This window comes from Dipteris shenzhenensis, chromosome 1 (genome assembly GCF_047967505.1).
Source record: "Dipteris shenzhenensis isolate YYH24624 ecotype China chromosome 1, Dip_SZ_1.0, whole genome shotgun sequence".
NCBI lineage: Eukaryota > Viridiplantae > Streptophyta > Polypodiopsida > Gleicheniales > Dipteridaceae > Dipteris > Dipteris shenzhenensis.
In genome coordinates this window covers 38,125,709-38,147,618 of record NC_141596.1, presented here as the reverse complement: position 1 = coordinate 38,147,618, position 21,910 = coordinate 38,125,709, and the positions used below count along the sequence as shown (strand labels likewise).

General features: G+C 47.3%; 1 protein-coding gene across 6 annotated transcripts in view; it reads right to left on the bottom strand.

Moving 5' to 3' along the window:
• LOC147905786 (protein NPG1-like) overlaps positions 1-21,910 on the bottom strand; it is an 80,350-nt gene that overhangs the window by 10,465 nt on the left and 47,975 nt on the right. For all 6 annotated transcript variants that reach the window (XM_087374603.1, XM_087374612.1, XM_087374645.1 and 3 more), the window contains one exon: positions 4,976-5,123. In XM_087374603.1, coding sequence (XP_087230729.1) covers positions 4,976-5,123 — 148 coding nt within the window. The remainder of the gene's footprint in view (positions 1-4,975; positions 5,124-21,910) is intronic.

Sequence of the window (21,910 nt, the reverse complement as noted above, 5' to 3'; positions counted from 1 at the left end):
CAGCAAACTATGAGATTTGAGGACGGTACCACTGCCTATACCAAAAGGGACTGGGATTTGGACCACTCTCTCACTTGATCCATTTCCAATATCAAGACTGTGTCGGATGCACATGAGATGGCATACAGAGACTCTTATGAGACAGATTATGCAACCTATGGTCCTACCCGAACCAGAGATAGATGCATCCCAGAGACAGGTGACAGATTTAAATGTCTTTGAGTCAGCCCCATGACATAGCGGAGCTGAGGAGGACGAGATTGGTGAGATGAGGGCAGAGTGGACTAGTGGGAGGAGATGGCATGGAGCGGTAGAGCAAAGAGTAGCTAGACCGAGTAGTATGGATATCACGGCCTTTCTCACAAGCGAGCGCCAAAGCCGAGGGGTCACTCTTAACATGGCACGTTGGATACAAAGCTCTTGGTAACCACACCCCCCCTTGCAATTACGCGAGTCAACACGACAGACGCAGCTCCGAGATATCATCACATCTCACGGGAGAGCCACCATGGCACCTGGATATGCCTTTTGAGTATCTGAGTCTCCAATTATATTGTTTCTGAGTCGTATTTCCTTAGAGTTTTCCTTAGTACTCTGCAGGGGGCTTAGCGACCCCCTTGCATCAGCCCATAGCGGCTTGTATGAGTCACTTGTGATTGTACTTTGTTTCATAGGCCCGCGAGGCCTCTCTCTCTCTCTCTCTCTCTCTCTCTCTCTCTCTCTCTCTCTTACCCTTTGGTCCAACCCAAGTAGCTTCTCAGAGACGTACACAGGCAAAGACATCATCTTCTACACTGAGACACATGAGAGCCTAGAGAGAGGGCTGCCCACAGTGACAGGGTACATTTGAGAGTCAGCTCATAGGAAAGAACTGAGGAGAGATAGTGGAGTACGAGGCTCTGGAGGTGTGGCTTTCCTTTTCAAAACACACTTGAGACCACTCATATCTGTGGTACGAAGAGAGGAACATGTGCGTAATATGTGGATACGAGTACAGCTACTAGATGCCCGACCGATCTTCATTGCAATATGCTATTTCCCTCCAGACACGTCATCATACGCCCATGATGTCACTACAGGGAGACAGTCCTTATGGAACGATACATCATGATATCATAGAGTTCTCTATAGAAGGAGACATCCTCCTTCTAGGGGATTTCAATGCAAGGACGAGAGATAGGCAAGTGGGCTTACTTGACTTCACATATGAGAGAGACCCCCACATGATACCAGAGTTAGATGCAGCAGAGCTTGGAATTCAAAGACTTTCTACAAATACTTCACATGTGACAGCATATGGGCGACACCTGCTTGAGTTGGGAGATGTCCACGACCTCATCTACAATGGCCTTCAGAGATGGCCTCATCCAGGGGATTCACATGCTTTCCACATGGAGGCAGGACTAGCACAGTGGACTACCTACTAGGTCCATTGGCTTTTGTCTAACGGATACATGACCTCACTATACCCCCCCCCCCCCACTTGAGTCAATAAGAGGTCCTCTGCCCTGGGCAGTTCAAAGTAAGGGGGGATGACGAGTCAATAAGAGGTCAATAAGAGGTCCTCTACCCTGGGCAGTTCAGAGTAAAGGGGGATGACGAGTGATGGTTTGTCCTTGCCGGTCACAAGCTGACTAAGAAGTCAATATCACACGGGAGGTGTTGGATAGTTGGACTTGCTCTTTGCAGTATTGTGGTGGAGGGGGGATTGGTCTACTCTTGCATGTTGGGTCTCACACCTCTTTGCTCTAAAGGGGGGTGGAGATATCATAGTCAAAGAGTGTGTTAGTGTAGAGTACTAGGTGATCTAGTACTAGTTTATGTATGTTAGTCTTGTGTGAGTGCCACGTGTCATCATGGGACTTATCCCATATGCACTAGGTGCTAGAATGTGAGGGAATAGCCTACATAAGGCTTGTACTTCACTTGTCTTGTCATACTTCATGGATGAATAAAAGCCTTCTTCATGTCTTCATTGGAGCATTATTTTCTCACACCCTAACTCTCTCTCTCTCTCTCTCTCTCCTTCCACCATGTTTCTAACAAACTTGAGAGCAATTTACCTTTGACGGGGCACCAATGGCGATTGTTGCATCCTTTACATACTTAGGGGTTCTCTTCTCAAGCCTGATCTTCTCAATGCAACCAACCATGCTGGCTCGTTTAAGCAAAGGATATGCTGCACTAGCTAGACTCGAGCGTCAATGCTTTCACTCGCATTTCCAAGACCCTGGTACCTACTCTCTTCTCTTTGATTTGCTTGTCTGTCTAGCTGAAATGTACGACAGTCCCTTTTGGGAGCCAGACCTATCGGACACAAGTTGGCCAATAGAGAGACTACAGGATCTGCTCGGATGATCTGCAGCAAGCCATCGATCCCCCATCAAACCATACTAGCAGAGTTTGGTGGTACCCCTCTACAGCTCAATGCAGTCTTGCAAGTGGTTACTTAACTCCATAGAGTCACGGACTTTAGTATCACAATATCTAGACGGTGCCGATTGCCATGGCTAGCCTTGGCTTCATCTATGTCCTTGGAGGCAGAGGGAGATCAGAGAAGCTTGTACGGTCCGACACACAGATAGTTTGCAAGCCTGGGACTACAACTGGATAGGCTACTACCAATGCAATATAGCCTTGCAGCTCCATCCATTCTGGTCACCTACCATGAGGTGAGCCATGGTCATCAGAGAGGATCTATTGCAGCGCCACACATATAGGACTTGGCTAGCACCTACTAAGCTTTCAGTTGAGCTTAACTTCTATAGTGATCACTGCTTACAGACCTTAAGAGGAGGGGTTTACCCAACCGCTGGGCTACAACCAAATCCATATCCCACATGCATTGAGGATCTCGATCGAACAGTTTCTTCACATAGCCTATGGGTTGAGAGAGGCAAGAAGAGGGCATCCCACATGGGACAGATCTGCACTTACGTAATATGCAGGAGGCCGAGATAGAGAAGCACTCTGCATTCACATTCGCCATGTGCTATGAGATCCATGGACGGTATCACTATCTTTTCAGCAACGAATTTGGCCAACTCAAAGAGTTTCTGCCCCACCCTAATCAACATGTGGTGGTTTTTCTCCTCAAGGCCAGGAGATAAAGAGATCAGCTCATGCGAGTGCAAAGGAGAGCACAGAAGGGACCGTCAGAGCCCAGCCAGACGATGATCATGGACTTTTTCTCCGTCGACCTGAGCCAGCAATAGTAGAGGACCAGAGTGCCCGTATCTTCATACTCGACCTCAGGTAGACACTCACATGAGGACCGTAGACATTTCCTCGCTATTGTCTCACGTAAGGAGACAGATCATGGAAGTGACGGTAGCACTTTTCAAATGACAAGCTTTCTCTCGGAGGCTACAGAGAATGGAGTGCGGGCCCCAAACAATCTGTGCAGCAGCAAGCAATCACTGATTCTCTTCCTCGACGGCACCAACCCTCACTAGATCCATAGCCGCAGAAGTCAGACAAGCTCATTTTATCTACCCTCAAGTGACTGATGGAGTTGGTCCCACAGACAACATACACAGTAGACGATTTGTTGGCCGACAACCAGGGGCCTTCCATTGTTGCCCTTTACATTTTGGATTCTCTAGCACCAGCAACAGCAGCAACAGCGTGATGTATTTACTTTCTTGGTTTCTTGCTGCAAACACCAGCCTTTAGGGTAACGGTGCCTGTTTTTAGTGGCCCCACCCATTTGTCTTTACAAATCCGTCTTATGTTCTTTTGTCACCGTGCACACCCAGATCACCATTTCTATGTGCGTCTTCTAATGATCATGTTTGCTTGAAGTTGCCGCTTAGGGATTCTGTTGCAGAACTTCTTGCTTCAGATCTTCCTTCTTCAATCTTGAGTTATGGCTCAGATTTCCTTCAATCTGCCTACAAATGTTTTGCAGGTGTTCCTCTGCATAAATATAGGCTTTGTAGGATTTCCCTTACCTAGGATTTTCTATGTCTTCCATGCACACCCTTGTAGGGGATCTCCTCTCAATCTAAGGCTTTCAAGGGATCCTTCTAGGGGTTCCAAGAATTATGCTCAATGGTGCGTTACGCTTGCTAGAGACTGCCCAAACATTATTATCACGTCTAGCAAGCTATCAGTGTACTAATACCTTGAAAAAAACTGAGATGGGAGCCTTGTAGACAGAAGTACCCTCGACACACAAATACAAGTAGGATAGATGCACACAGGTGTGAATTGCTGTGGTGGAAATGCCAACACTTGCTAAATGATAGCATACGATTGGAAATGCAGGAACTTACTGCAAGCACATAATGAACCTCATCTCAGCAAAACCTAGCTGAGGCGAGGAGGTGAAAAGGCAGAGGGATAAGCTTACTGGTGCCTTCACACAAAAGCTAGGGTTTCAGCACCATCCTATGTGGAACACTGACATAGTGTGCCATATCAAAATGCATCAAGCATACACCATAGATGCAATAGCTGCACCTGATTGGCTGCCCTAAATTGAGTGACATGGTGAGTTCATGCTTGTGTGACACATGGCAAGGCCACATGAGATAGACCAATGGATTTCTGCCATGTGGCGGCCTCCATTCCCTTCATCCCTTATGGATGTATGTGGGGCCTTGACATATCATGTGGCCCCTTTAAAATCTCTAATCCTTGTCCATGACATAACATCATGGCCGTCCTAACCTACGACCTAAGGTCTACATACCACTCCTTTCACCTTTAATTAATCGTAACCCAAACTAACACCAAGGGTAATTTGGTGAACTGACTCCATAGTTCGTCAATTTTTCCCACAATCCAAGCAATTTTGTTTCCAGCAATCTTTCTCTCATTGCTTGTTTTGATTTAATCAACAATGTAAACAAAGTGGATTCAGCTCAGATTCTGGTATTACACGTAACCATCAACATAAGACTTTAAATCATAAACTAAACCAGAACCTTTCAATCAGTTTGAAATGTTAAACAAGCATATGAGAATATACCAACTGCATGCCATGTGGCAGCCGAATGAAGCTTCAATGCTTGAGCTTTCTCCAAGCATACTTCCGCATCATGCCACAAAGCTAAGCTCATGTAAATACCCGCCAAATCTTGCCAAACATCCACCTCTGACACTTTCACGTCCCTAACCTGGCAAAAGAAGTGAGGATTGAAACTCTCTCTCTCTCTCTCTCTCTCTCTCTCTCAAACCAAACCTTGAGGTACTTGTTTCCTTGTAATAAGATACAAGGGTTAGATCTTTTTAAATCAAAATAAGGCAAGCTTAATAAACATAAAAGAAATACTTATCTTTAAATGTCCCATAACATCTCAAAAGCCACTTTGCCCAAGGACAAGCTTCAACGAAGAGGTGGTGGTGACTTGAAACCTCTTTTCTTAAATTGTCTATCTCCTCACCATTATTTGTAGCGATCTAATCAAACGAGTTGGTTTACAATCAAACTGAAAACTGGAGCGAAAACTTGCTGAGAATACTTCGTGCTACGAATGCTCTCCCAAAGCTTGAGCAGGTCAAATCTCCCACAAAAGGGTTTTGCCACACCCAGGGCTGTCTTTGGGTGAATTCGACGAGCATATCGATGCTAGAAACTATGCGCCCAATCTTGGGATTTATGCTAGACATATGTACTTCATCTTTCAGCGCTTGATCTTTGAACACTTGCTCTCTCAGCACTTGAAGTACCTGCTGAACTCTCTCTTGCAGCAGGTTTATAAAAGTTACTTGCACTTGGGATCCTCATCAACATAGAAGTTGATGAAGCCACGCTCTGACACCACTATAACCAAACCTTAATATACTTGTAAATACTTTAGCAATAAAACCACTGCTATTATGACACTTTTGAGCAGATAGTAACACACAAAACAACTTCTAGAACGAGTCGCAATATGGCTCTACTCCTTGGAATAGCTTGTAGAGAATCCTGGGCACTCTTAGACCAAATCACAGCAGTGCTAGGCTCCTTGGAATCAATTCGCGGCAGCTCTGGGTGCTTTGGAGTCAATTAGCAGCATCTCTGGGAACCAGGTAGGGCTTGAAACCTCAATCGCAGCAAGTAGATGATCTTCTGGAAGGGCTGGGAACTGGATCGCTGCAACTGCACCTTTTCCAGGCACTTGTACGCGTCAGAGAGTCGAAGATATGATGCTGGAATGAATTGCAACTCAGCCTGGGAGGAGTAGAAGTGGCATCTGAGTCAGCTGCCGGTGAGGCTTAGGGAGAGGAGCTTGAGGAGATGAGAGCATCATGGATTAGCAGTGGGAGAGTCCACCATGATGCTACCAGACGAGGGACACACTCTCCACGTGCGACACGAATAGGGACCAGAGCACGCACGATTGAGGTTTGGTCTATCTCAGCCCTTCTTAGAGGTGACCGTCAAGCGCATCACACTTGACATAGCCCACCGGATCCAAAGATTGAGGAGGCCATGCCCTCCCCCACGTCGCGAGCATATACTCTTCTTGAATGCCATGAATCCACCCCTGGTATAATGGTAGAGATAGCAGACAAATTGCAAGCCCACATCTAGGCATCTCCAACCACATTTTCCTTCCCTTTTCTGTAAGGGAGAATCTGAGTGTCCTATGATCAGTTTTCACCTTAATTTTACTCCTATACAGATAGTGGTGTCATTTCTTGAAAGCATGCAAGATAGCCAACATCTCCTAATCGTAAACATGGTAATTAAGTTCTTTGGCATTAATTTATTGCTTTCAAATGCTATAACCCCGCGTTCCTGCCTCAGAACAGCCCCCAATCCTTTGCCACTGGCATCTGCCTCCACAATAAAAGGACGTGAAAAATCAATGTTAGAATTATAGATATAATTCAGCAGAGACCAATGTAACTTAATAAGCTAGTTAGGGGCACTTTTCCCTCTTTAAGAGGTTTTTCCCCCTAACCGCAGTTAATCCACTAACTATGGTTAGTGACTACTAAGGTTTTGTCACTAGGACAAAACCTTATCTCTCACTCTTTCAGTTGTAGCAACTAAGCTTTCAAGCTTTCAGCTCTCAGCTCTCTCTTGCTCTCTCTCTCTCTCCAAATCTTACATTTGGTATCAGAGCAGATCGTGCTCTTGGACCTGCTCTCTGCTCTTGGACTCTAGCTCCTGCGAGCTCCCTTTGCTGGCCGTACCTTCTATATGCTGCAGCTCGTCATCCCGTACAGTGCCGTACATTCCGTACAGGTCCGTATGGACCTGCTACTCCAGCTCGTACTTATCGTACCTGCGCATTCTGTACAACACGACTACAGCGCCGTACAGCACGTACTGCACAATCTGAGTTCGCCGTACGTACCTGCCGTACTTGCTTCCGTACCAATCGTACCTGCAATCTCATCGTCCGTACTAGCGCTCTATCTGTGCTATCAGCCTACGTCAACAGTACATCGTCGACCGTATGGCTGTACAGCTCGTCGCCGTACAACTTGCCGTCACCGTACATTCTGCAGCCCCGTCTGTACCTACGACCGTACAATCTGCTTGTCCGTACAATCAGTACCTGCTCATCCGCACGTGTGACAGATCTGTACCTGCTCATCTGTACTCTGTCGTACATCCGTACCTAGTCATCCGTACTCATTGTACCAACAGATCTGGTGGTATTTGTGCAGACAGTTGCAGTCTTTTGCAGTCATTTGGGTATTTTCGGGTTCATAGTTGCTTGTGAAGCAGACATTGCAGGCAGATTCAGAGGTTTAGCCCAAAAATTTGGGGCTTTCTGCTGAAATTGCAAAATTTGGGGCTTTCTGTGCTTTTGCCCCTTTCCAGTTGCAATTTCAACCTCGAAATTTGGGGCTTTCAGTTTTGCAGTACAATTTCTTGCAGAAATTTGGGGATTTTGTGATTACACTGCAATTTCGCAGTGAAATGTGGGGCTTTTGATCAATTTGCTCCTTTCTGGTTGCAATTTCAGGCCTATTTTGGGGCTTTTGTGTTGGGAGAGCAATTTTGGAGATTTCAGTTCATACTGCCTTTCTTGAAGTGTTTTGCAGCACTTTTGGCAGATTCTGGAGAGTTTTTGATGCTTGGACAGATTTCTGACAATGCAAGTGCAGAAATCTAAGTTGCATTTACAGCCAGTGCTTGGCTGTGTTTTTGGGAGTTGTGCATTTCATTCCCAGTAAGGGAATTCAGTTTTGTATCTGCTAAAATCTCTTTCTCAGATATGGCCCAGCAAAATCAGAATGATTTCCAGTTCGGTGGTCTTTCACAGGAAGACAAGTTGGATGGTACCAACTACTCCCTCTGGAGTTTTATGGTACGCAATATTCTGATTTCTCGCAATTTATGGGATTATGTGAATGGGGGTGAGATCCGACCAGCAAGTATAGCACCTAATACCCCTCCCCAGCAAGGAGGTGGAAGAGGTCATGCACAGGGTGCAGCTGCAGGACAAGTTGTTGGTGCAGCTATAGCCATACTCCATAGCAGAAGAGATGGGATTCACGCGATGCCTTAGCTTTGTCATGCATCTCTCTTTCAGTGAAAAGATTTATCATTCCGCATATCCGGTCGTGTAAGACCTCGAAGGCAGCGTGGGATATCTTAGAAAGCATGTATGCAGCCCGGAATGATGCAAGGGTATCTTTCTTGAAAAGAGAGTTAAGTAATACACATATGGAAGAGGGTGACTCCATGTCAGTCCACCTCACAAAGCTACAGGATCTCAGAGAGCAATTATTGAACATTGATGAGATTATTCCTGATTCAGAGATGATTACCACCACTCTGAATTCTTTCCTGAGTCTTATCTCAGCTTTCATACCTCGCTGAACTTATCATTGAGGGGGGGTGCAAATCCTCTCACTTTTCATGAGTTGATAGGACTTCTGCTTCAGGAAGAGCAGACCAGGAAAAACTTGGCTTCACGTGCAGGTGAACAAGCTATGCTCTCAAAGTTCAAGTCAAAAACAAAGGGACAGGCAAAGACATCAGTAAATCAGCCTTCCAGTGGGTCAGGACAGCCTTCACAAAAGGCTAAAAATGATGCAAGTAAGCCCAAGAAGAAGGGTTTTTGTCATTACTGCAAAAAGCCACGTCATCACATTGCAGAATGCAGGAAAAGGCTTGCAAAAGAGAAGAAAAACAGCTCCGGTATGGCTGTTTCAGATTCAGCTCCTCATGCATCTGACAGTGGGGATGCTGCAGCCAACTTTGTTAGACAGGTGCCTTTTTATCTTGCATTTCAGATTCTAGGCTGGCTGTTCCAGATGCTCAAGATAGTACAGCCACTTGTAATGATGATACATATGCCTTTTTGACTTGCAGTTATGATCCTTCCACGGATGCATCAGCTTTCAATGTCAATGAAACACTGAATACTTGGTATTTTGACAGCGGTGCCTCCAAACATATCACTTCTAGGAAGTGTCTCTTTACTTCCTTGCATCCACCTCCCGTTGGAAAAAAAGTCACTTGTGCCAACGACTCGTCATATTCAGTACGTGGTACAGGAGAAGTTGAGCTTACCGCCATTGATGGCTTAGTTTTCAGACTTTCAGATGTCTTATATGTGCCTGGTATCACCAAGAATCTCCTTTCAGTGTCCACTCTTAACAGGGCTGGATTTCAGGTCATCTTTGAAGATGACAAATGTGCTGTCCGAGACAGGGAAAATGATTATGCGTTGAGATTATCTGGTACTCTGCTGCGTGGGCTTTTTCAGCTTGATCTTTTTGAGAAAAGAGTAGCCCATGCTCTTGCAGTTTCTACTCCTACTGCTGCCATGCAGAATGCAGAGTTATGGCATGCCCGATATGGCCACATGCATTACAACAGCTTGATGACGCTTCAGAAGCACTATATGGTTGATGCATTGCCACCTCTTGAGATACCTCCTCCACATGCCTGTGAAGGGTGCATTTTAGGCAAGATGCATAGATTCCCCTTCAAAAAGAATGGTTCAGTTAAACCTGTCCGGAAATTACAGCTTATACACAGTGATGTCTGTGGTCCCATGAGGACTCCATCATTGGGTGGTCATCTCTACTTTGTTACTTTTATTGATGATTACTCCAATTTCACTTGGGTTTTTGGGCTGAAGTGCAAATCAGAAGTGTTCATGGTGTTTAAACACTTTTCAGCCATGGTTGAAAATGAAACCGGACTCAAGCTACAGACATTGCGCACAGATAGAGGTGGGGAATACTTATCTGCAGATTTTGATGCTTTTCTGAAAGGCAAGGGTATTGTGCATCAGCTCACAGTGAGGCTGACCCCTCAGCAAAATGGCAAAGCTGAGAGGAAAAATAGAACTCTTATGGAGATGGACAGATGTATGCTGAAAAGCAAACGCATGCCTCACAAATTCTGGCTTGAAGGTCTAATGTGTGCCAACTACATCTTAGATCGGGCTCCCACTAAGGCTTTGGAAACAAAAACTCCCTATGAGGTCTGGAATGGGAGAAAGCCTTCAGCCGATCATTTCCGAGTCTTTGGATGCCTTGCATATGCTCATGTGCCAGTTGAATTTCAGCATAAGTTGTCAGATAAGGCAAGTAAGTGCATATTTGTTGGGTACAGTGCAGAAAGCAAGGGGTACCGTCTCTATAATCTTGCTACACGCAAGATCATTGTCAGTAGAGATGTGATATTTGCAGAAAATTCAGCTCACACTCAGGCTGAATTTCATATGCCTTCTTCTTCAGACGATGTTTTTGAGGGATTGCTACCCATTGCCTTGGGTTCCCCTGCTGATATTTCTGATGCAAATCAGAATTTACAGCCACCTCCCGATGCTCCAGTTCAGCCACACGATGTCTTGCCACCTCCACAGGCAGTGGAATAGGTGGTTCAGCAAGAAATTGCAGACATACATGCAGCAAAAACAGTCCCAAACTGGCTGTTACAGACTCTCAGGGAGAGTAAGATTGATGCTCCATTACCTGGCAGGACTTGCAGTGCAGTATGGCACATGGAAGGTGCTAATTCAGTGGAATCAGCATATGCAAGTACTCTTCTCGATGAGGAGGAGCCTGCAACATTCGAAGAAGCAAAGGACAATGTGCATTGGATGAATGCCATGCACGATGAGTTGCAGTCCATTAAGAAAAATCAGACTTGGGATGTCGTAGACTTGCCACCAGGTAAACATGCCATTGGTACACGATGGGTTCTCAAGGTGAAACGGAAGCCAGATGGCTCCATTGACAGATACAAGGCAAGGCTGGTTGCTAAAGGCTATGCTCAGAAAAAGGGCATAGATTATGAGGAGACTTTTGCTCCTACATCCCGGATGACCACCATCCGATCTGTTATTGCAATAGCTGCACATTTTGAGTGGAATGTTCATCAGTTGGACATTAAAACAGCCTTCCTAAACGGAGACTTGTTGGAAGAGGTTTATGACAAACAACCTCCAGGCTTTGAAATTACAACAAATGCACTTCAGGTATGCTAGCTAAACAAAGCTTTGTATGGGCTGAAACAGGCCCCTCGTGCATAGTATGCCAAGATTCATGCCTTTTTGACCAGCAAGGGGCTGCACCATAGTCCCACTAAGAGCACCCTCTACATCAAGAAGGATGGGGGGGATATTTTAGTCATCATTCTTTATGTCGATGACTTACTGCTCACAGGGTCCAATGAAGATAATATTGCAGATTTCAAAGCTGATTTGCAGACCAACTTTGACATGTCAGATTTGGGGCTGCTTCACTTTTATTTGGGGATCCAGTTCTCTCAAGAGAGACGTGGCACTGTTATGTCTCAGTCTAAGTATGTGCAGAAACTCTTGGACAGATTTAGCATGCATGATTGTAAGCCCATAGCCACTCCCATGGAGCCGGGGCTGAAACTCACAATGCATGATGCAGGAGAATGAGTTGATGCCACATTTTACAATCAGGCTGTTGGATGCCTCATATATCTGTACAACACTAGACCTGATATTCAGTTTGCAGTATCTCAGGTGAGCAGGTATATGCACAGCCCAAAAACTATGCATTGGCAGGCAGTTAAGCGCATCTTCCGTTATTTGCAGGGCACGAAGTCTTTTCGCATGTTATTTCCCAGGGGGGTTGACTTGCAGATGCATGCCTACAGTGATTCAGATTGGGCTGGTGATTATGACACTAGGCAGTCCACTAGTGGCAATTATTTCTTTTTGGGTAAAGCTTGCATTTCCTGGCTGAGCAAGAAACAATCTACAGTGGCTACCTCATCATGTGAAGCTGAGTACAAGGCAGCTTTCACAGCAACAGTTGAATGTGTATGGCTGCGTCATCTATTTGCTGATCTTCATCTGTCATTGGAGGGTCCTTCTCCAATTCTCACTGATAGTCAAAGTGCCATTGCAGTGGCAAAGAATAAAGTGTTTCATGCTCGCACGAAGCACATTGAGGTTCGCTATCACTACGTCAGAGAGAAGTTGCATGCAAGTGAGATCAGTATGATCTTTGTGTCCACACATGACAATGTTGCAGATATTTTCACCAAAGCACTTCCACGTGAAAAGTTTGAGGCATTTCGCAGTGCCCTGAACTTTATCCGTTTGGTGACTAATCATCCTTGTACATGACATTGGCACTGCAGGGGGGTGTTAGAATTATAGATATAATTCAGCAGTGACCAATGTAACTTAATAAGCTAGTTAGGGGCACTTTTCCATCTTTAAGAGGTTTTTCCCCCTAACCGCAGTTAGTCCACTAACTATGGTTAGTGACTACTAAGGTTTTGTCACTAGGACAAAACCTTATCTCTCACTCTTTCAGTTGTACTCTTACACTCTTCTATTGCAACTAAGCTTTCAAGCTTTCAGCTCTCAGCTCACTCTCTTGCTCTCTCTCTCTCCAAATCTTACAATGAGGGCATACCAAGACACGTGCATGAGTGAGAGCAAATTTTAGGTCTTCAAAGCTGCCTTGTACTTCCTTTGACCACCGAAAAGCATCCTTCTTCAAGAGGTTAGTAAGAGGAGCTGCCAAATTTGCGAATAAAGCGCCTATAGAAGGAAGCAAGACCTAAAAACCCTCTCAACCGGGTGGGGTTTTGTGGTTGTGGCCAATCTTTGATGCATTTCACCTTTGCTGGATCCAGCCGAATGCCATTTTACAGGGATCTAAACAAGGCCACTATCAAGAAGAGGTTTCCAATCCCTAGGATAGATGACCTGTTGGATGAACTCAAGGGTGCTCAATTTTCCACGAAAATAGATTTGAGGTCTGGCTACCATCAAATCAAGGTGAAAGAAGAAGATGAGCACAAGACGGCCTTTTGCGCAAAACGGGGTTTGTATGAATTCAAGGTGATGCCTTTTGGATTGACTAATGCACTAGCCACCTTCCAGGCGCTGATGAACAAGATATTGCAATTCGCAGCCACTTCTTTTCAGATGCGTGCTGGTTTTCTTTGATGATATCCTCATTTACAGCAAGGATAGATAGGAGCACATTAAGCATGTGAAGCAGGTGTTGGAAATTTTGAGGATGCATCAGCTTTGTGCAAAAGCTAGCTAATCCACTTTTATGGCAAAGGAGGTTGAGTACCAGGGGCATATTGAATCCTTCTTTCTTCTTCACCAAAAGCACCGAGGAAGCGAAAGGAGAAGTGCTACGAGAGATGAAGTCCTTCTTAAGCAATTCCCGCACCTGTACTGCCACTTCCTCCCGCTCACCCATAGAAAGACGGTACGAGGCTTTGCTTATGGGCTTACTGCCAGGCTCTAGAACAATGGCATGATCCACATCCCTTTTGGGAGGCAACTGGGATGGCATATCAGCAAATACATAAGCAAACTTCGAGAGCAACTGCTGCATATCACAATCCTCAACGTGGGGAATGCTACCCCCTTGAGATACTAACACATTCAATGCATAGAAAGAAAGAAAGAAAGAAAGAAATTTTATTAGAGTCTTCGGAAGACCGATGGGTCTATGAGACTGAAAGAAAACCTGATACAAATCACAGTAAGGGTGAAGCTATTGAAACGAGCATCATCACCCATGCTGAATCCTAAGTCTGATCATACATAATCAAATACATCTGGACGTAACAATGAAAAGAAAAGGACTGGAGCGGAGCGGAATCCTCCGTATGTCATGTCCCCCTGGATGGTGCATAGCTGGTGATGGGACGGTGGTGCCCGTCAAGGGGTGCCGTGCGTCTCGGTCTCCTGGACGAGACTCGACGCAAGACCAGAGCCACCATGACTCCCGTGGGACGTATCCCGGGTCTAAACAATGACGGGAGGTCCCCCAGAGTGATCTGTGTCCCCTCCATGTCTCGTGTGTCGTGCTGCGATCGTCGGGTCGAGGTCTCTGTCACGTCGACGGCTAGAGACTGGACAATCAATGTCACTCAATAAGAAGAACTCTGTGATCCTGTTCTGAGAGGTGTCTGATGATGTGACCAAGCCTCGTCGCCTGAGTAAGTACTCTCTATGTCAGATTCCCTCGTGAATAAAGGCCGCGAGGCATCTCTGATCTGGGTAGGCGAGGAATCTGGAAAGGAGCCCGGAGCCGTCTCTGAAGAGGCAGTCGTAGCGACCTCAGATCTCGTAGTACACTGGGCACTTGAAAAGAAAATGCTCCTCCGACTCAACCTCCTGATAGTCGCACAGTATGCATAAGCGATGCTCCCTAGGAATCCCCTCTGCTCTGCCGCTCTCTATGCGGAGGCGGTGTGATGATACCCGAAACTGTCCGATGAAGATCCGTAGTGAGTGAGGCATATGAAGCTCAGTGTACCCCGGTGGTGTGATGAATCCCTCCTCCAAAATGCGAAGACAGTAATCTCTGTAGAAACTCAGCTTCACTGGAAGCTCCCTCGGCTCCAACCATGTCCTAAAGGTGTGTAGCTGCAGGAGATCCTCTCGAATGACCTAGTTGGTATGTGGCCCAATCGGGATGGTGGGTGGAAGTACCGAAGGGGCATCTAAACTGTACTGAAAAGAAGGTATCCTATCGATGTGGAACCCTAGTCTCACAAACCATCTGTGAGTCCGTGCATACCAGCATCGCTCGTCTCCCTCTGTTGCCAACCTCATGGAGGAATTGAGAGCCAACCATGGCAACCTCTGTCTCCCTGATGTGCAGTCCCCATATGATCTAACCCGGTGTAGATATGCGATGGTCTGAAAGGCTGCATCGAGCTGGAGTGGAGAAGCACCAAACTCGGCCTGAATGATGTGATGTGGTACAGACGGCTTCCCTTGGATCATCCGTGAGAGCATGAGGTTCTGCAAGCGCTCCACCCGTATCCACTCTATCTCTGACATGTCAGGCCCCCAACAAGGGCTGCCATACATACCAGCTGGTCGAACCAAGGAGTCAAAGAGAAGAGCCTTGGTCCGAGGGTCCTGGAAGTGGGAGTGAAAGCACTGTCTCTCTAGCCAAGCCAGTGAGGTGTATCCCTTGCTCAGTCTGGCCTGCATCGCTGGTCTCATCGTGAAGATCGGGCCGGAGAAGATGACCCCCAAGTAAGTGTATGAGGATACGATCTCAACTGGTGACCCACCCAAAGTAAAAGTAAACTGTTTCCGTTGCATGTTTACTCGAGAGGTGTTAAAGATCATGACCTTGGTCTTGCCAAGGTTGGCCTCCAAATCATGGGATAAACAAAAAGCCTGCAGTGCATCCAAGTGTCGCTGGAGCCCCTCGGGTGTGGACGACAAGAGTACCACGTCATCTGCATAAAGAAGAATCCTGATGATGATCCCGGCAAGTGAGCAACCGGTCCCTCCGAACGTCCCCATGAAAGTCTCAAGCTCATCGATATAGAGGCCAAACAGGATCGGTGATAAGGAACAACCCTGTTTCACCCCTATGGTACTCAAGATCTCATCTGTCCAACCTGCGCCTGTACGAACTCGGCCTGAGACTCTCTCATACAGTGCCATGACTGCCCAAATGATCTCATGATCAAATCCCAATGTCTGTAGGCGTGTGATAAGACGAGCTCGAGGTACTGTGTCAAAGGCTTTGCGGAAATCCACAAAGCAACAGTATACCCTCTCCTTCCGTGATCTGGCCTCCTCAATGACACTCCTGAGTGTGAGTATGTAATCCATAGTCCCATGGTCTCGACTGAAACCGGCCTGACCCTCTGCTCTGAGCCCTCTCATCTCTGCGAACAGGCTGACCAATGCATCCAATACAGCTCCATAGATCTTGGACATCACATGTCCAATCATGATAGTCCTGTAGTTACTCGGGTCCATGGGATCCCCTACCTTGTGGATGGGGGTGATGGTGTTGAGTGTCCAAGTGCGAGGGAAGCCAAGGCAAACAGCGTCATTGAATAGCTTTGCTAGGATCGGGGCTAACGTGTCGATCCCATATGCGATAAACTCAGTGCATAGCCCCTCCTGATCCTTAGCTCGGCCATTGTGCAGTTTCAATGTCGCGTCCTTGACTCCCCCTCTGGTGAACAACGTGCAAATGGTGGGACGAGGTGTGTGTATGAGGTCTGGAGTGGGCTAGTGTGGGACATCATATAGATGGTGTGCATACGTGTGCCAGACTCTCGTGTCGGTGAGGGGTGATGCGGACCTACGCTCAAGGAATCTCCGCCAAAAATCATTAGAGTTGCTGCTGTACAAGATGTGCAGCAGCTCCTCCTCATTTTGACGAAGAAAAGCCTGCTTCTTCCGACGTACGAGATGTCGGTACTTGTGTACCGTGTCTGGTGTGTTCGGGAGGTGACATCTGGTTTCAAGTCGGAGCTGTCGGCGATAAGCCTTGCACTCCGCATCGTACCAATTGTTGCAAGGTGAATAACCAAGAGGTGGTGGTCTAGTGGACCGTGTGGTGTGGGAAAAGATTTGGAGGGCAGCCTCGTGGAGTGTGCGACTAATCAGGGCAGCACGGTCCTCTATGAGTGGTATGTGATCGATGTAGGTTAGGAGTCTGTTTAGGCGTCCAGAGTAGGCCGGTGAGAGGTTGTGATCAAAGTGTATGTCGTGGTAGGTGTCGTGCTTCCTATGTGGTGTGTGGTGTGGCTAAGCATGGGGTGGCGATAGTGAAGAATAGGTATGGAGGGACTGGTGCTACGGTGAAGTCGGTGATACATGAAGTGAAGGTAGGGAATCCCATGATGTAATCTACTACACTAGTGCCCCCCCCGTGTGGGAAGCAAGTAAAACCACCTGAGGAGGGCCATAGGTCAATCCCGTTGTAGATGATGAGATCATGCATCCTGCCCAAATCAAGGAGCGCGTGTCCATATGGTGTAACAGGCCCATGTCGATCCGATGAGGTCCTAGTCATACCTGCTCCGTCTAGGTCCATGTCTGGAAGCATGATAGCGTCGTCTCGGAAGTCCAGGAGTGGTGCCTGTCGCGTACTCGTCCTGGCGTTGAAGTCCCCAACAAGGAGAACTTCCCCGTAGGCTGAAAGGTCTGGGATATCCTGATGTAAGGGTGCATATGGAGATGTCTCACCCTCTTCTCGTGCCACTCTGGCGAAGTGGGATGTGTCTGGCGAGAAGTAGCATATTGCTATGAAAAGGTCACGGGTGTCTGTGCGTCGGATCCGGATCCACATGAATCGGGAGTGTGCGTCCTTCCTCTCAATGGAGATGGCTCCAGCGAGGGAAGACCTATACAATACTACGACCCTGCCTGATCCTCGAACTCCTCCTGTATCCCTCGTCTCATCCCTAAAGGCTAACTCCCATGTGTAGCCACTGACTATCGGTAGTGGACGCTCTGGGCTCTAATGTGTCTCCGTGTAAAAGACTATGTCTCGTCCTGTATAAGACTTCGAGAAGTTTCCTGGGTCCGACCATAAGGTGCCATTACAGTTCCAAATGGTGCAGTCTAGGGTCTTGAAAACCTGAGTCTCATAGACCCCGTCCCCCTAGGGGGTACGGGTGGGAGCCCGACGAGTGCCGGTCAACAATCTACCATCTCAGACCACGGCCCATTTCCCCTCCTTGCAGGCAACATCCCGCTACTGCAGAAGAACTCGTCACTCCTCAATCTGTAGTGATGTCAAGTCCTCGTCCATGGACAAGGGGGGATGCTCTCGTAGAGAGGCTCGGCGTCGGAGTGTCGCTAGACGAGCATGTGAATCTCTAAAGCGAATGACTAAGGGCTGCTCTCGGTTGGGATCTCTCCCAACACGCCATGCTCCCTCTATGCCATGGTCGAGGACCCCCATCGTGGTGGTCACAAAGGTAATCGCCTCCTCCATGGGCGTCGTAGTGGTGTTAGTGCTGTCTCGCGTGATCCCTCGTATCCGGATGTTGAGGGCCTTTGAAGCCCTTTGCTGCTGTTCCTGTATGGCGACTAAAACGGTTGCCTTTGCAGGCTCCCGTTTTGCCACGTCCACCCATCTAGTCGTCTCTGCTATAGCCGACTGTATCGTGGCTATCTGTACCTCCATCTCCGTAACTGGGGTCCCTCCAGGCGCTGCTCTAAGGGTCCCAAGCTCCTCTCGAAGCTGTGTGATGTTGTGTCTGAGTCCGTGGATAGGGGTGCCCTGCTCGTGTATAATGCAGGCCTACTCCTGGGTGTATCGAGCCTGCTCCTGGGTGTAATGTGTCAGCTCTGCCTGACGGGCCCGAATGTTGTGTATCTCAGCCAATAGGGAGTCCCAAGCATCTGGCGGGGGCCTAAGATGTCCTGGTCCAGGTGGGAACTGGATCTCGAGAGGGGTTGGAATGAAGGTCGGCTGCTGAAGTTATACTGAGGGTGGGGACAATATGACCTGGGCGGGGGAGTGATATGTAGGAGTAGCCAGGTCGGACGAGGTGATGAAGGATGGCTGACTGAGAGGTAGAGGTGATACTAAGGGAAAGTACTGTGGAGCCGTGGCTGATGGGGCCAATGGTGAGGCTACTGGAGAGGAGACCTGTGATGATGATGCAAGAGAGGGGGAGGAGAGAGGTGGCGTAGATGATGAGGCGGATGATGGTGGTAACCATAGAGGTCGAGGATGTGGTAAGCGGCATAGGCTTTGGGTGGGCCCCTTTCTTCTCGGCCGCAGTGCTGTCCACTGTCAAACCGCTCCGGTTGCTGCGTTTGTTGAAGTCTTCCAGATTGAGTTGCTTTTGTGGTTTCGCCTTGTCACCGTTCCCCTTCCCCATCTCCACGCGTATGCAGATTTGGATCGAGGGGTCTCCCGCCTAGTCTCCTGTCCTCATCCCCCTGTTCCTTTCATTATGGGGGCAAAGAAGGGACCGTAGGAGATCAAAGATGCTCCCCCCCCCCCCCTTCTTCTTCTTCTTCTTCTTTTCCCCGGGGCGCGATTGGGGGGGGGGGGCGAGGGGTTAGCGGAGGGCGTAGCGGGGGGGGAAAAGCAAGGTAGCGGGGGGAGAGTAGCGAGAAGGGTAGCAGGGGGTGGCGAGGTAGCGTGGGGGTTAGCGGAGGGGGTAGCGGGGGGTAGGTAGCGGATGGGGTAGCGGGGGGTAGCAAATGGGGTTAGCGAGGGGGTAGCGGGGGGGTAGTAGGGGTAGCGGAGGGGGTAGCGGGGGGGGATAGCAGAGGTAGCGAGGAGTACGGAGGGGTTAGCGGAGGGGGTAGCACAGGGAGAGAGCAGGAAAAGAGCAGGTTAGCAGAGGTAGCGGGGGGGTAGTAGGGGTAGCGCAGGGGGTAGCACAGGGAGAGTATACAAAACAAAACTCGAAGAGAGAGAGAGAGAGAGAGAGAGAGAGAGGGCATACTCCTTGAGCTCTCTGGCCAACTGCCTTGCTGAAATGAATTGGAGATGTGCAGCTCACATCCATTTCAAGCCATTCTGTCACTCTGACAAATGTTCTTTTTGTGCCTGGAACTGAAGTCAACTTGATTTCAATTTCAGCAATTGCCACTTCAGGTTTCAGAGTGATTTTTGATGGCTACAGAAGCCTAGTTTATGATCTTCGTGATGACAATGCCATAGTTCTCACTGGCACTCTGCAAAAGGGGCTTTATCACCTTGATCATCACTCAGCTGCACTTTATATTAAAGCATTTGCAATTTCAGATTCACAGCTTGCTATAACTCATCTTTGGCATGAGAGAATGGGTCATCTCAATTAAAGAGCTCTTGCAAAGCTACATTCACAGCAGATGGCAAATGATGTACCTCAAACTCACACAGTTTCCAAACATGTGTGTGAGGGTTGTCTTTTGGGTAAGATGCATCGGTTTCCTTTTCAAAAAAATTGTCCAAAACTCTCACCAACGAAATTGCAGCTAGTACACAGTGATGTCTGTGGCCCAATGAGGACAAATGCCATTGGGGGGCATAAGTATTTCATGACTCTCATTGATGATTTCACAAGATATTGCTGGATATATCCTTTAAAAGCCAAATAGAAAGTTTTCTTATGCTTTCAAAGGTGGCTGAATATGGTTGAGAATGAATCAGGATGCAAGCTTGTCAACCTCAACACAGATAGGGGGGGAGAGTATATGTCTAAGGAGTTTGATGCATTTCTGTCTTCACGGGGCATTATTCACTCATGCACTACTCCTTACACTCCTCAGCAGAATCCTGTTTCTCAAAGGAAAAACATGTCCACAATGGAGATGGCCAGATCCATGCTTAAGGCCAAGTCTTTGCCCAATAAATTTTGGCTTGATGCAGTGATGTGTGCCAACTATGTGCTGAATAGATCACCTACACGGGCATTGAAGACCGTTACACCTTATGAAGCATGGAAAGGCAAGAAGCCTTCACTTTCACACATGAGATTTTTTGGGTCTCTTGCATATGTTCATGTACCATCTGAGCTGAGACATAAGCTTGATGATAAGGCAATCAAATGCATATTTATTGGTTACAGCCAGGAGAGCAAAGGGTATCGGTTATATCAACCAAATACTGGGAAGATTATTGTCAGTAGAGATGTAATCTTTGCTGAACATTCAGCTTCTCCTCTTGTAGACTGCAAAGCTAAGCCAGATGTTGACATGTTTGATGCCTTTGAATCTTGGTTACCTCTGCCATCCTCAGAAGAGGACTTTACTAGCAACATGAGCCTCCTGCAGGCCCTCCACCAAGCAATAATCAGCCACTACCCCATGCTGATTTGCAGGTTTCTCTTCCAGCCCAAAATGATCCCACTATTCATGACACAGTCACTAAAGAAAGAGCTAAAAATAGACAACAAAGGCAAGTTCCCAGATGGCTTCTTGATACATTGAGGGACAGAAAACAAGATCAGCCTTTTGCTGCCTGGACAACATCAGGGAATAGACAAATGCATGGTCACTTTCTTGAATTTGCACTCCTTGCTACAGCTTGCAATGAAGAGCCCTTGTGCCATAAACATGCTTTTGACGGCAAAGAGTGGATGGATGCAATGAGAGCTGAGTTACAATCCATTGCCAAAAATGACACATGGAAATTAGTAGATCTTCCTCCCGGCAAGCATGCCATTGGTACCCTGTGGGTCTACAAATTAAAAAGGAAATCTGATGGTAGCATAGATCGATACAAAGCCCGTCTTGTTGCAAAAGGGTATGCCCAACAACAAGGCATTGACTTTGAGGAGACCTTTGCTCCCACATCCCGGATTACTACTATTAGATATGCCATTGCCATTGCAGCCCATCATCATTGGCAAGTGCACCAACTTGACATCAAGACTGCTTTTCTTCATGGGGATATGCAGGAAGAAGTATATGTCACCCAACCTCCTGGCTTTGAGGTTGTAAATTCTGAAAATAAGGTATGCCGGCTTAGAAAAGCCCTTTATGGTTTGAAGCAGGCACCCAGGGCATGGTATGCCAAAATTCATGCACACTTACTATCCCTTGGTTTTCATAATAACCCCACAAAACCCACTCTTTATGTCCGTGGGAGTGGATCTGATTTTTTAGTGCTGATTTTATATGTGGATGATATGCTCATCACGGGCCCAGATACTTAGCAAATTGCAGCTTTCAAGGCTGATTTGCAGCAGATTTTTGACATGTCAGACATGGCACAGCTCCATTATTATTTGGGCATTCAGTTTGCTCATGTTGAGGGGGGTATC